At 38.3% G+C, this 15,205-nt stretch overlaps 1 protein-coding gene across 1 annotated transcript in view; it reads right to left on the minus strand.

The window, feature by feature from the left end:
* mkxa (mohawk homeobox a) overlaps window positions 1-5,286 on the minus strand; it is a 51,815-nt gene extending 46,529 nt beyond the window's left edge. The window contains exons 1-2 of the mRNA XM_067999107.1: window positions 5,184-5,286; window positions 3,188-3,445 (exon numbers count right to left, since the gene is read on the minus strand). Of these exons, the coding sequence (XP_067855208.1) occupies window positions 3,188-3,366 (179 nt within the window). The 5' untranslated portion in view covers window positions 3,367-3,445; window positions 5,184-5,286. The remainder of the gene's footprint in view (window positions 1-3,187; window positions 3,446-5,183) is intronic.
* Between the last annotated feature and the right edge of the window lie 9,919 nt (window positions 5,287-15,205).

Consider the following 15,205-nt stretch of genomic DNA (forward strand, 5'->3'; position numbering starts at 1 on the left):
CCGTCTGCAAATTTTGAAATTGTACTTCTGATTCCTGAGTCCAAACTGTTAATGTAAATTGTGAACAACAGTGGTCCCAGCACCGATCCCTGTGGAACACCACTTCCCACCTTTTGCCAGTCTGAGGAATTACCTTTAACCCCTACTCTCTGTTTTCTGTTTTGTAGCCAGCTTGCTATCCATTCTGCTACCTGTCCCCTGACTCCACATGCTCTGACCTTAGTCATGAATCTACAATCCGGTACCTTATCGAAGGCCTTTTGAAAATCCAAATATATTACATCTACTACATTACCCTTGTCTACTCTTTCTGATACATCTACAAAGAATTCAATAAGGCTGGTCAAGCATTACCTTCCCTTCTGAAATCAGTGCTGACAACTTTTTATCATATTTTCATTTTCTAGATGTTTTTCTATTACATCGTTGAGTAAAGATTCCATTATCTTTCCTACTATTGACATTAAGTATAGTTCCCTGGACTTGTTCTATCTCTCTTTTTAAATATAGGAATAACATTAGCTGTCCGACAGTCCTCTGGCACTATTCCCTTTTGTAATGAATTTATATATATGTAATAGTGCCTCTGCTATCTCTTCCCTAACTTCTCTTAATATGCACGGATGCAATTCATCCAGACCAGGGGTTTTATCCTTTCTGTGTTTGATTAGTTTAGCAATTATCTCCCCCTCTTTCTATCTTAAATGTCTTTCTATCATTTTTGATCTCCTCTTCTAATGTCTTACCCACCTTGTTAGTCTCCCTGGTAAATACAGAGGCAAAGTAACTATTCAATATTGCTATCATTACCTGTGAGTTTATCATGCATATCCCTTAGTGGCCTATCCCTATCCTGATTTTTCTTTTGTTATTAATGTGTCTGTAGAATACTTTACTATTTATTCTTATATTCCTTGACAATTTAATTTTGTAGTTCCTCTTTGCTTTCCTAATTGTTTTTTTGACATCCTTCCTAATCTCTTCACATTCCCTTTTGTCATCCTCTCCTTTATTGTCTATGTACTTACAGCATGTCTTTTTTTAGTTTCAGTGTTACCCCTATCTCTTTATTCACCCATGGTGTTTCATTATTGGCTATTTGTTCTTGTGTTTTAGAGGAATATATTTCTCCAGAAATCTATTGATCTCCTTTTTAAATATTTCCCATTGCTATTTTATCTCTTTGTCTGTCAACATTTTTTCCACTTTACCTTCCCTCGTTGCATTTCTCATCCCCTCAAAATTAGCTTTGTTCCAATCTATTACTTTGGTCTTTGTCTTATTTATGTCTTTCCCAATCATTACTTTAAACCTTATTATGCTATGATCGCTATTGCCTTGATGTTCCCCTACGCTTACTTCTCTTATCTGCTCCAGTTCATTTCCCATTACTAGATCCAGCAGTGATTCCTCTCTTGTTGGGCTTCTCACATACTGGGTAAGAAAGGAGTCATATACACACTCTAAAAACTCCAGTTCCCTTTCCCCTTTACCTACCTCTTTGTGCCAGTTTATTTGGGGGTAGTTGAAATCGCCCATGATTATTATTCGATGTTTTAACTCATTTCATAGATTTGCCTACATATTTCTTCCTCCACTTCCCTTCCACTGTTAGGTGGTCTGTAGAATATGCCTATTAACGTGATCCATCCCTTCTTAACCTTTGTCTCAGTCCATATGGATTCTGTTTCTATCTTGATAATGTGGAAACGTTTCATTGCGTGTATTTGTATGGATGTAAGCATTGCGTGTGATTAGTCGGCGGAATTGTGGTTTCTGTAAAGTGTGTCTGTAGGTGGTAGAACATGATGTGAATACTGTCTGTGTATTTGTATTCAAGCTGAGTCCTGTAGATGTCGCTGTGAATCTGGAGGCACAGTCCAGCTATTACAGACACTTCTGTTTTCTGATCTGGTGATGATGATACTTCTGATTCACATCCCCTTGAACACTGCCAGACCGTTGCGGTATTGCTAAACTTTCGCAATCCACATCCATGACCCCAAAGCATTTGTCATCACATATCCTTGTTACCCTATAAATCCTCAAGGTTATAGCTGGTGTCTATTGGTTGTTTGTGGTTGAGGTAGTGGAATTCTTCCTCGCTTCTCACAGAAAACTTCTTTAGTGAACACTGTACTGTAAAAGCATAAGTCATCTTCTTAAAGAAAAATATATCAATTCTCTTGAACTCCATAACGACTGTCAATGAAACTTTTGCTTCAAAAAAGTAATTTGGATTTGTATTTGTCGTTGGAAATGCAATATGTGAAACGCATAAATATATAATCTGTAACAGAATGTCTACAATATAATACATTTATTTGAATGCATGTGTATGTGCACATTATATCTGATTATGTTTGCCATACCATACAGGGAACAATGTTTACGTTCGTGGTCAACCAATATGAAAAGACTATTGCAGCCTCCTGTTCTATGAAATCTTTGAGTTAAATGTCATCGCTATTTAGATTTCCATTTTATTTTACTTCTTTGAGTGTCTGATGCAATGAGGCGTTGCATTAAACATAATAAATAATATTTTCACATTCGGGAGTGCACTCCCCTCATTATCAGTATGACAGTATAACCTGTATGTGTTCAGATAACTGAGCTTTTATAGCAAGATTAACAGAAAGGTGTCTTGTCGTTTTGAATGGTAAAATGCGGTGGATTACACATGTTTACTAATTTAGATTCCGGCTACCTCCGAGGAATTTAAATCCAGCAAATGTTATTACTGTACTTATGTAATTAGAAACTCGCAATCACATTTCCAAAAAGATAATTTCAACATAACTGTCAAATATGGTGAAGTAAGTGGGTTTGAAAAGCAGAAGGGAGATTTTTTAAAATCTCGTGTACACGGGTATCATTAAACACAACTGGACTGCCAGGTTAAGATACTGTACTGTACACCGTCTGCTGCACTTCCTCTGCATAATACGTGCATCGCTTCTTGGTTTTGGGATTGCATTCTCACAATTTTATGAGGCAGAAGCGGACTGCTTACCGGCAAAACACAATTTCAACTTCACCGATGTCAGTATATCAATAATACATTACACGGATGAAGTGTGGATGTATTCTCCAGTTCTGCTCAATCACTTTTCCTCCAGCTAAGTTTCACAATCTAGTTAAATACATCATCTAATACAGAACTTAGATAAAGTTAAGGTCATACCCAGACCTCCTGTGTCGCAGACCCCTTTGGCTTCTACTGGACGGACTGTCCGGCATCATCAGCTCCTGATGCTGCTCTTCCATAACTTCCATATAGGTCCTGCTGTTCCTCTCAACCTCGTTTGCCTTTTCTTCGAAAAGGACTTGGTTGGTAAATTTATTAAAAACGATGGTGTTCATCTTTTTACACGTTCCAGTGCCTGTGTCTATCTCCCTAATAGATGAAATTGACGTGATTTGAAGGTCGATCCTGGTTTCACTGGAGGCAAAAGATAAATAATCGCACGTTATTTCAAAACAAAAATCAAACGGCCCTGATTGCCCTGTAAATGAAGGCGAAATAAAAAAAACCGTGCACAAAGGAAGGAACCGGCCATGGGCCAAAAAAGACAAAATGCAAACCGTTCACAGTGAATGGTCTTGTTATTCATTTTCACGGGCAAATGAGAGTTTGTTTTTCTACACCGCGTTGTTTACAAACCTTAAATTCGCGCCATTCACAAGGTTGAAGAGCGAAAAGAAAATTGCAGATAAAACGGTTTACTGGGACGGATTGCATCTCACTTTTCGTCTAGATTTCCACCCGCTGAGAATCATAGGTTAAGAGTAAATATTTAGCTCAGCCCTATTTGTAATATATATATATAATTTGTTGGAACCTTCCCCTCAGTATCAGCCAGAGCAGTGAAACAAATACCTTCCTGGTGTGCTCTGGGTACACAAACATAAGCGAGTGAGAACCAGAAAAAGGTAACCTTTTAATGGGTCACTTTTCCGCATTAAAGACCAAATGCGCGCGTCTGGTTAACCAGAGCAGCATGTTAGGACAGCGATCACAGTGAAAGTTTACATCTCAGCCTTAACTGCAGTGGACCTACAAAACAGTCAAAACTTGTCTCACAAAAACCAAGTAGACATTTAAGGGTTTGCAGTAAACAGTAAACTCCCGGGACATCTGACGCAGGCTCGTTTTTAGGACAACTTGTGCCTTGTAGACACATTAATAGAAACGTTTTTTAATGATTAATGTTTCTTACGTTTGTGTTAGAAGGCAGAAGTCGGGTGCTTATCCAGACAGAGCGTCCTTTCAGAATAGATTATTAGATATTAAAGAACATCTATGATCTGAACGACGTTGAGAAATATCACGCACAAATTTACAAAGTACGTGGGCAGCCGAGCGTGTGGGTGAGAGGAGTATTTACTGCATCTATCAATGTACCGAGTGAATTCCGATTATGTTTTTTTTCTGTGAACACCTCGGGGAATAGCTTCCAGACACTGTTAGAAAAGACCCAACACGTGTCTGCCGTCTGAATCGCTGCCTCTTTGGTGATGAGATAATAGTCCCGTTGTTTCACAGCCTGTTTTTTTTTGTCTCTTACCTGCGGGCCCGCGCTACAAACTCACTTGGCTGCATCCTATCCGTTCCCCTAAGATTGCTTTTTGTAAACTAATTCCTGTGATCAAAAAGGGTCTTTAGATGCACAACTACAACATTAACACGAGAGAACATAGTGACTGTGGAAAGTTGGTGACCCTCGGACTGAGACTGCAATACATAAATCGGGCGTCATTCGTGTTTTAAAGTCTGTGCGTTATTGAACAGTCGACAGCTTATCTGTTGATAACGTTTAAACCGCAAGCGAGCCCGCAGATCAGCTGGCCGGCCCGAGAAGTCCAAGTAAACAAGCGGTCAGCAAACAATTTGCAAAAACTAGCAGTTTATCCGCGATCCTGCGAACATCTTGCGACCAGCCGCCAGCCCCTTCCAGTTGTCACCTCCGTTACCGCAACCCCTCACCCACCCCCGCCATTCACCGATCAATTCTGAAATGTAACAGATAATGTGATACAGCGTTTTCTAAAGCCCCGGTGCCTTTTATCACTAATAAGATCACATTCTACCGAGAAACAGGCATGCTCTAGGTTGACTGCAGCCTTCGCCTTGAATTAGTATTCCACCAACAAACACTATTAGAAAGCAGTGATTGTACCTGGTTTTGTTTGGAGGGATCCGGTCAGTGCGGTAAAGCGATAAGAGCGGGTCGTAATCCAGCTCCTGTGTGCATTAGCATTCCCATTTCATATCGCTGTCAGTCAGACTGATCTGAAACCGCACGAACCACGCTCGCTTCTCTCCTATTTACCCCGATGGCAGCCCTAGCCCCTGAACCTGAATAAACAGCGTCGCCCATGTTTCCCAGCTGCGCTGCCTAGTCTGTGAACATAGACTGAATGCGTTACACAGGTTCCGGGATGGTGCAGCGGGAGGCTGGCTCTGCCTGTTTTACAGGATCCCGTTCTCCCATTCCTAAATATAGCGCGCTTATTTCATTTCCAGCAAAAACATTTCCGTTCTAAATAAAGTGACCTTGTGCATTTTCGTTTCTTTTTCCTCCGACAAGTGCAGCACTGAAAATATATTCATTAATGTTTTCGAAAATTGCTTATAATCCTGGCGTTCATATCGATATCATCAGCTGGGCTGGATTTCCTAACACACCTTTCGCAGTCAATTGATCACACACCTTACACTAATAAGTTATTTTGAATTTTTAGGGAGTCACATACCCTTTATTCATAGTTCTGGTCGTAATTCCTTTTCGCACACCTCTCGATCTTATTTATCCCCATTAAAGGACCGCAAAAGATCGAAGATGATGTTCATTCGGAAAACTAATTTTAATTGAATATAAATTTACTTAAATATGAATTACAAGATTTAGTTTCGAATATTTCTTCTTATTTAAGCATCGTAACACGTACTTTATAGATACACGGGGGATCTCTGAAACATGTTGGACAATTGGGTTCCAGTTAGATTAGATTGATTCTCTTGCAAGAAAATTGGCTTCATATTTAATAGTGGACCATTAATAAACTCAAAAACTTTCATTATTTTCAACGCGGTATATAAATCAACACATTTAGAAACGTGTCAAATGGAAAGTGTTTCTCGAATTTAAACAAGATGGAATGAGTTTCTCAAATCAGAAGTCGATTCCATTTTTTGGTTAAGGAAGAACTGGGAACATCTCCGTTATCTAATATATAGTTCTGAAATCGATTATATTCGATCAACACAGTTTATTTTCAACGTAAATCACAACTGTAGCTGTTTTCTTTTTTCTTTTATAAAGTAAATCATGAGCATTTTAAAAATACTATTGGACAACAAAAAAGTGTGGACAGCTAGATATTGGATCAAGACTGACTTATAAAATTGTGTTATTCTATGGGGCTGGGGCTGGTTTTGGTGTTGGTTAAATAACTTGAACAAATAATATTAGTTATCGCTGGGGAGAACATTAAACTAAGCCATGGTTACACCCTACCTGCACTGATCTTGCTGAAAAGTAGTCAGAATCTTTCCAATTCTCCTAATAAAAGGCTTGTGTTGACGATCACGGTGGCTTTATCTAGAATGAAGTGAGACGAGAATATTCCTGAACACCTGCAAGTGTCGAGTGCAAGTGTTAAATGTGGACTTGACCTTTTACGTGAGGTGCTATCTAACTGGATCCACTTCGTTAACAAAACGATAGGCGAATAAATTATTGAGTTTCTCACAAGGCTGGAGTCTGTGCACTGACGGTTAACATTATTTGTCTGTGAGCTGCCCAGTGAAGTCATTGAAAACATGAATGTAACGCAACCCGAGTTAAACTTAGAGAGGGTGCAGAAGAGATTTACTAGAATGATTCCAGGGATGAGGGGTTTTAGTTACGTGGATAAAGTGGAGAAACTGGGGTTGTTGTCCTTGGAACAGAGACGGTTGCGAGGAGATTTTGATAGAGGTATTCAAAATCATAAAGGGTCTAGACAGAGTAGATAGAGAGAAACTGTTCTGGTTGGTGGAAGGGTCAAGAACCAGAGGACATAGATTTAAGGTGATTGGCAAAAGAACCAAAGGTGACATGAGGAAAAACGTTTTTACATGGCGAGTGGTTAGGATCTGGAATGCACTGCCCGAGGGGGTGGTGGAGGCAGATTCAGTCATGGCCTTCAAAAGTGAACTGGATAAGTACTTGAAAGGAAAATCATTTGCAGGGCTATGGGGATAGGGCGGGGGAGTGGAACGAGCTGGATTGCTCTTGCATAGAGCCGGCATGGACTCGATGGGCCGAATGGCCTCCTTCCGTGCTGTAACCTTTCTATGATTCTATGGTAAATAAAAACAGAAATATTGGAAGCACACAGCGGGTCCGTCAGCACTTGAAAAGAGAATGGGGGAAAAGGGAATCTCTAATCTCCACCCTTCCCTTTATAACCATAGGATTACAACTGACACTCACCCCGAACACACAAAGGCCTGTAGCTTTCATTAAAATGACACACTTACAAATGCACTTGTATGATCAGCGCGTCTGAGCAAATCCAGAGTCGCTGAATTGCTTAGTCGCTAAACAGAATATATATATCCAGAGAATATGTAACTGGGACTATGGGATACTACAAGTGAACAAGTGAGTAGCGAATTACAAGGTCACATTAAAAAGTGGAGAAATAGAGCTTTTCATAATCCCGGTGATCTCAGGGGTAAAACATTCGAAACAGCTTAACCACCCCATGAAAGAGTTGTGACATGGCGAATAACAAAGTATAATGCGATGGGAGGGATCAATATCAAAACACCATCATCACCACGCACGGTATTAAAACGTTATCTCATCTTTTGTGGTATCGCACTCTCTTCAATTGCCTTCTATCAATGTATTATATTAAACAGCAGCTACCATTTTGCTCCCTCGGTTTGAATCATCTGACCCCAACGGTGCCCGCCTGGTAACCCCCTCATGGCCACTGCCCGGGAATTACTGTGTGAAACTCATTGCCTCAGACACTAGCCCGGGTGCGCGCAGATTATTTTACGTTACAACCTATTCAAATTCACAGAGTTTCTCGTTTTCGGCCCTAATTTTATGATTTTAATTTCAAGTGGCATGAATGTGGGGAATTGAAATCAACGTGTTTCCCACAAAGATAAAGTTTGATGCCTATTTTGCCGAGTGGCCTTGTAAAAATATCAATCATTCATCACAGTGCTTTGCCTTTAGGTAAAACAAAATCAGTTTGTGAAAGTCAGTGCAAGTAGGCTGTTGATTTGGCGAGACTGAGCACCAATCCCTTTGACTGGAGGCAGGCAATCTGTATTGAGTAGGGTTTTAAAAAAAATCTTTTTCTATTTCTTTTAAACGATGTTGATACTTTCCATTACCGTGGGTTTCTAATTAAGCCGGGTTAAATGGGACACTAAAGGACTTTTCATTAGTTGTCACTTTAGCACGTCATTCCAATTCTGCAACTAGATAAACCAGGATGTCAGAAGGCCAGACGGTTCCAATCCAGAAACCTTTAGTCAAATGTGTGCGAGATATCTCCCGCTGAACGGTAGGTAATGCGAACCGTGGTCTGAGCTGGAAGCTGGTTAATGTTTGCGGTTGCCGATTTAACTCTAGTAATGGGATTGGTTGTGGTTCTATGAAAAAAAAGTATCTATCAAATACAAATCGGGTTTATTTTATGATCTTATTAAGTAGAATCGCAGAAGAACTTGATTAAACTTGTCTGGCTCTACAAAAATAATTTAACAGCTGTGAATATCTGTTATTTTAGGGAGTCCTGCAAAGTAGGTTCATATAAACGAAAATAAAACCTACAAACCGAACAAGAGTGGATGAAAGTAGGCTGTATTTGTGTTTCCAGTTACGTCCAGTGGAAGGTTTCTATCACTTTTATTAACAAAGTGAAACTCAATTTCTTTATAACTTCATCTGCCAAATTTCGGTACTTGTTTCTCTCACACACACGCGATGTGGATTATCTGGGCGCGACGCCGTCCTTCTTTGCATCTGGAATGAGTTTAGCAATAAACGGCACAGTTTAATTGTACAGTTTATACTGTTATATAGGTTTATTTCGGATAAGCAGCGCGAGGATATTTGGTGGATAACACGCAAAACGGGAGCTCCCGATCCAGTGATCGGGTATTCATGTAGACAGTAAATGCCGTATTTAAAGTCTTTATTCACGTGAAATGGTCTGGCGCAAGAAGATAACAAGATGCAATGGGATGGATTACTGCAATGTACACGAATTATTACATACGGTTATCTGAACATAATGTCTTTTTTTAAAAAAACGAATTTCACTGTTTTAAGATTATACTGACGGCATATATCTAAACTTTAAAAAAAATAATTGACTGTCGGTTTAATAAACTATAACGTTATATTGTGTAAGAAAATTAGCAGGTTCCAACTAATATATAAAGTTTATTGTTTATGTCCCAGTCCGATGCTTGGGAGAGGTATCATGTTACAATTGTTTGTAATGAGAACATGCACTGAGTGCGCCCGATGTCCCTTATAGAAAAGCCAGTTCATGCACGGGTGAATCCGTATTCCGCGCTTTAAGAATTGAGGCGACCCAGGCTGTGATCTTCATATTGGGGGGGGTGGGGGGGGGGGACACAACAACGACGACAACTATCTTTTAAGATCAGATTTATTTCCCCGACATAAAATGTTGTAATATTAAAGCTTTATCCCCCGTAAAGATTGAACACAAATCTGGTGGAGCACAGTTCTTATTGGCGAATCCCGGAGATCCGCCTTGAGTCTGCCATTGACCGTGTTTTTGAAGGATTGACTTCGAAAGAGCTACGTGAAAGTATTCAAACTTGGACATCCACAAGTGCCTACAGAACTCCAGTATGTCAGTGGCACGATTCGACATGTGATTCCTGCTTGAGGATTTGATTACGCGGCATTCCAGCCTCTGCGGTTATGTAGCGTTTCAGTATCAATTATATAAAATCACACTATTTTTACACACTATTTTTACACACTTTTAAATTAGTGAAACTAGATTACGACTTGCGGAATCCAACTTGCCGACACCCTGTCCAATTTAAGCATTGAATATATAAAGGGAAATTACTCTGGAAAGATCGCTGCAACACAGCCTAGAAGGTCAGATATAAAAAATAAATCTGTTAAAGAGCATTGCTCACTTTAAAAAAGAAAGCTGCAGGTTCTCCTTTTAAACTGACAGTCTTGTCAATTTCAAGAAATGCCGGAAGTGCACAGGAGGCCCGTCAGCATCAGTAAAGAGAAGAAACAGGTTAACACTAGGGGCGCGGACCCTCCTTCACCAAGTGTTAACCTGCCTTTTCTCTTTACTGATGTGATTGGACCTGGTGTGTGCTTGCAGCATTTTCAGATTTCCAGAATTTGCAGTTTTTTTCCTTTTTATTTGGATATTGACACATATTTATATATAATTACGTTTTAAAGGTTTACTTAAATTTTGACTGCTACTTATGCCTGTACAGTTGAATCATAATAATTACTTTGACGAGATATGCTAGTTTGGTTCATAATTTCTGTATATAAAAAGCAGATTGCCAAACCTAGAAACCGCATAAAGGAAAAAGAAAAACTTAATAAAGGCAGAGAAGGGTTAATCACACAATATAAAAGTGATTTGACTTCCAATTTGGTGGTGTATTAACTATTTTAGTATTAAAACACATTAATTGGAGGAACAAGCTTGGCTCAGGGTGTTGCACTCTAGTATTACACTTAGATCCGAAATGGATAAAATGGTTTGGTATACTGGAATTCCACGAATGGATCAGGTACGCGCTATGTGGAGCCCACTGTGCTCTTCAAGGTACTCCTCGTGCATATTTTCAACAGATTGCTGTATTTAGGTATGGACTAATGTCAGTGGTTATCTTAAGTAATAGTTTTAAATAAAGCAAACTTGAAATTACTTTTGGACCCATATTAACCGATGCGGGGGGGGGGAGCATTATGTTAACCGTAATCGTTGAAATATGTGTATTGTAAATGTGAGTTGGATGCAGTAACAGAGTAAACACATTGCCGAGATATATCATGAATTTCAATGCGTTGTTATACTTAAATATCACAATTGGAATATCACAGTTTTAAATGCCACTGAATTCAGAATTACATAAAGTTTGACTGATCCTTGATTTGCATTTAGCATGCATTCATCGGATTCCATCTGTGTGGGGAAGATATTAACACAGTAATACACAGAGATTGGGCAACTGTACATCAGGTCCCAATCAATTTTGATAGGATTTGACATTGCGCGATGTTAGTATTAAATGATAAAAGACTTCATGCAATATAGATTTCTTTATCCCCACACAAATTTCAGATAAAAAGGAAACCTTTTAATTTTCCCAATTCCACACGCAGTTTGCTGACCAAGAAGGGGTGAAGACAATTCTCTTTTAGGCTCCCAAATGCCAGTTTAGAACTTGCTGTTGGATAAAAAACAAAAATGGCATCGGGGTGATTTGTCCTCTAACGCGCTCTCTTCTTCCAGAGAATTACCTCCCTGAAAGCTCAATTGAAATCAAACACTTCTCATGTGGGAAACTGCAGGTGAAATTCACTGTCTTACTCCTTCATAGCACAGTCCTTAGTACGCTAATGAGTTATGCTACTAGGGTGCCGTGCAGTAACATCAGATAGGGTTGTTGGCTTTATAGTCACTCTACTGCAGAATATTTACAAATTTTACTGCAGCTATTTAATGACAGTAAGCGGAGGAAGAAAGAACTTGCATTTATATAGAACCTTTGATGTCCTCAGGATGTCCCAAAGTGCTTCACTACCAATTAATTTTAAAAAGTGTAGTCTGTTGTTATACAGGCAAAGGCAGCAGCCAACCCCTGTGCAGCAAGGTTCTACAAACAGTAATCAGATAAATGAGCAGTTAATTTGTTTTGGTGGAGGGATAAATGTTAGCCAGGATATAGGGCGAACTCTCCTGATCCCATAATACTTTACATATCCATAGACAGATGGAGCCTCAGTTTAATATCTCATCTGAAAGACAGCACATCCAAACAATGCAACGGTCCCTCAGTACTGCATTGAAGTATCAGCCTGGATAATGTGGGACTTAAACCCACAACCTTCTGACTCATAGTCAAGAGTGCTACCACTGAGCCCAGCTGATATTTAAGCCTTATTTTCACTCACCTAAAGGGATTTCAAAGATGTAATGGAGAGCTTCAACTAAGAATTACAATACAGGGAGAAGGATAGAAATCTGATCTTAAATGACATTGGATTAAAACTGTAGTATAAACAATTTGCTCCTAATCCAGTTTCTAGTTTATACATTTTATTTTATGAAACCCACAATATTGGAATGAAGAAAAATATATTTTGTAGCTGGACTAAAGTTGTTTTTAAGCAGAATTGATCTATTTAGAACCTGACTGTAAAGTTTTAAATGGGTTGTACGGTAGTAATGAATTCTTAAAGACCTCACTAACAAGACAGTAATCAGGAGCGTCTGTCTCAAAATTTCTTAGGCATATTATGTACATATGCATGGCATATATCCAAAAATATTTTGTGTATGACATGCATATACAGGACTATGCCTAAGAATTTACAGGAGAATTTTCAAGCCAGTCTCTGAAGACTGACACATTCGTTTCTGTGTCATTGCCAATAAGGTGTTTGAAATAGATATAGCAGCTTTCATTGTGTGGCATTAAGAGGCAGTGTTCTGCCAGATAGAGAAAACTTACTTTACAAAACTAGTATAAAACAGCTGTAAATCAAATATTCCATGTACAACTGTCAAAGCATACCAGTTAAATATGCAGGTTTTAGGTAAAGGACAAATAACACAGACTTTACAATTTTATTAAGGGTACAAGCTGTAGCAGTAGGTATTCTGGTATAGTCGAAAAATATTTTCCTCTTTCTACTTCCTACACCGGATCTTTGGCCTTCAATAAAATGAAAGCACGACATTTCTATGAAAATATGAAACATTGCCTGGCATAATTCCTTGATAGGTGAAATTACTATCACTGTCCTAAAGAAGTTAAAATGCTGTTTTTGTTGTCACATAGTCAATAACACTGTTCAAGGTTTCAAGTTGGCATCTTTTCCATAGGTTTATTTTTTAATTATACTTCAGTAGAGAGAGTTCTTCTCAGTTAAGATTTCAAACAGACTTGGTGTTTCCAAACCAGAACCTTCTTTGCCAATGGTCTCCCAATGCACAAGCTAATAAATCATATACACAGATATACAATACTTCCTTTCTGTGTACGATGAAAGAATGGAATTTAATACAGTATTTCAGGAAATTAATTGTTTCACTTTGCATTACTTCAAAGACATCAGGAGCAATAGTGAACTGTAACCCGGTTTGACAGATCTTTGAAGGGAGACAGAAAAAAATGAGTTCTGTTGTGAGAAAAAAGGCAGAGGGGAAAATGAGAAGGAAATATGGAGAAGAACGAAGCAAGTTGATTTTCTAACTTTTCTTATGTCAAGGGATTTGTGGATTTGTTATAATGAACACATAATATCAAAAAAGTGAGTACAGATCTATAACTTAACTTGACAATTTATTTTTATTTTCACCAGAGTTAAGGAAATTTAGAGGGGATATGATCCAAATTTTTAAAATGTTGAGAAGAATGGATAATGTAGATGCAAGCTGGTTAGTTAACTTGTACAGCATGTGCAAAACTAGAGGATGTGAGTAAAAAATGAACAAGCCTCAGGCAAAACTGTAGATTTGCAAGATTGTCGCCGCCCCCCCCCCCCCCCCACTATGAGCGGTATGTGGAATAGATTATCAACTAAAGCACAGTGCTGTATTAACACCTCTAAAAATGAACTGGATGAATATCTGGTTAGGAAATAGTATGGGGGTTATGAGGACAGATAGAAATGTACAAATACTCTTTGAAATGTATCCCTAGGGAGCCACACAAAGTACAGCAATTGATTAAGAAATAATTTACATTAATATATTGCCTTGTCATATCTTCAGTGCATCCTGAAGTGCATCACAATCAATGAAGTATTTTTGAATTGTAGTCACTGTTGTTATGTAGGTAAATGCAGCAACCAATTTAGGCACAGTAACATCCCTCAAACAGTAAATGAGATGACAGACCATTTAATGTGTGTTTGGTGGTGTTATTTGAGGGAGGAACACCAGGAGAATTCCCTACTCTTCTTTGAAATTGATTAAGATGTTTTGTGATGCTAGCTTGGCTAATGTGTCAACTTCCTTTTATCCTGTTGTTTGATATTGTTTCTCCACACCTTCAGGACTTTGCTTTTACCAAACTTTGCAATCTTACAGCTGTGAATTGTTACTGTTACTAAAATTATTTTAAATGTAAATCCATAAAATGCCATTAAACTACTCCAAAACATTTATGATTATAAATATCAAGAATTATCTTCCTGTTTATTATTGGAATGAAAATATGAGGTATTGTGTTATACGCAGGTTAGAAGGGAGAAAAATGGTACGCATAAGTAGTCTCACCAGGATTAGTTATACCTATCCTGAGCATATCAGAAAGAAATTGAGCTTTGATGATAATTTCCTTATAAAGTTTGATTGTACTAAAATTTGTGTGTATGTATTATAGTTGCCACGGTGATTCAGCATTGACTTACAACAGGAGATTTAAACCTGATCTTGAAGATTTAATAAAATATTAGAAACACACTTTTGTCTGCATCAAAATTGCACATTTTGCAAAGCTAGCCAAAAGAACCATATTCTTGTGTTTTTTATGTCAGATGTGGCATTTTGTGTTAATAAATCAAGGCAGTAGTATTATAAGCAACAAACCACAGCAATCAATTTTGGGTTTCCACTGCAAATGTCTAGAAAAGGAAAGTGTACAGTGACTAAATATAAAGGGTTCCTTTTACATTTGTTTACAACTGTTTCAGTCACCACAGACAGAAACATATTTTGTTCAGAATTACAAACATGTAATCATAGGTAATGGAAATCCAAAATGTGATTAGTACTTTAGTGACCAAGCTATTTATTAGGTTAGCCATTCCAAATTCTGTTTTACTAATTGGAAAGTATTTAATATAATCATTTGAAGTTGAAATTAATATGTTTGTTTTATATGTACACAGCCCAATAAGTACATTTTAGTTTAATTAGCACCAGACAACTC

Source organism: Heptranchias perlo, chromosome 2 (assembly GCF_035084215.1).
Source record: "Heptranchias perlo isolate sHepPer1 chromosome 2, sHepPer1.hap1, whole genome shotgun sequence".
In the NCBI taxonomy this organism is placed as follows: domain Eukaryota; kingdom Metazoa; phylum Chordata; class Chondrichthyes; order Hexanchiformes; family Hexanchidae; genus Heptranchias; species Heptranchias perlo.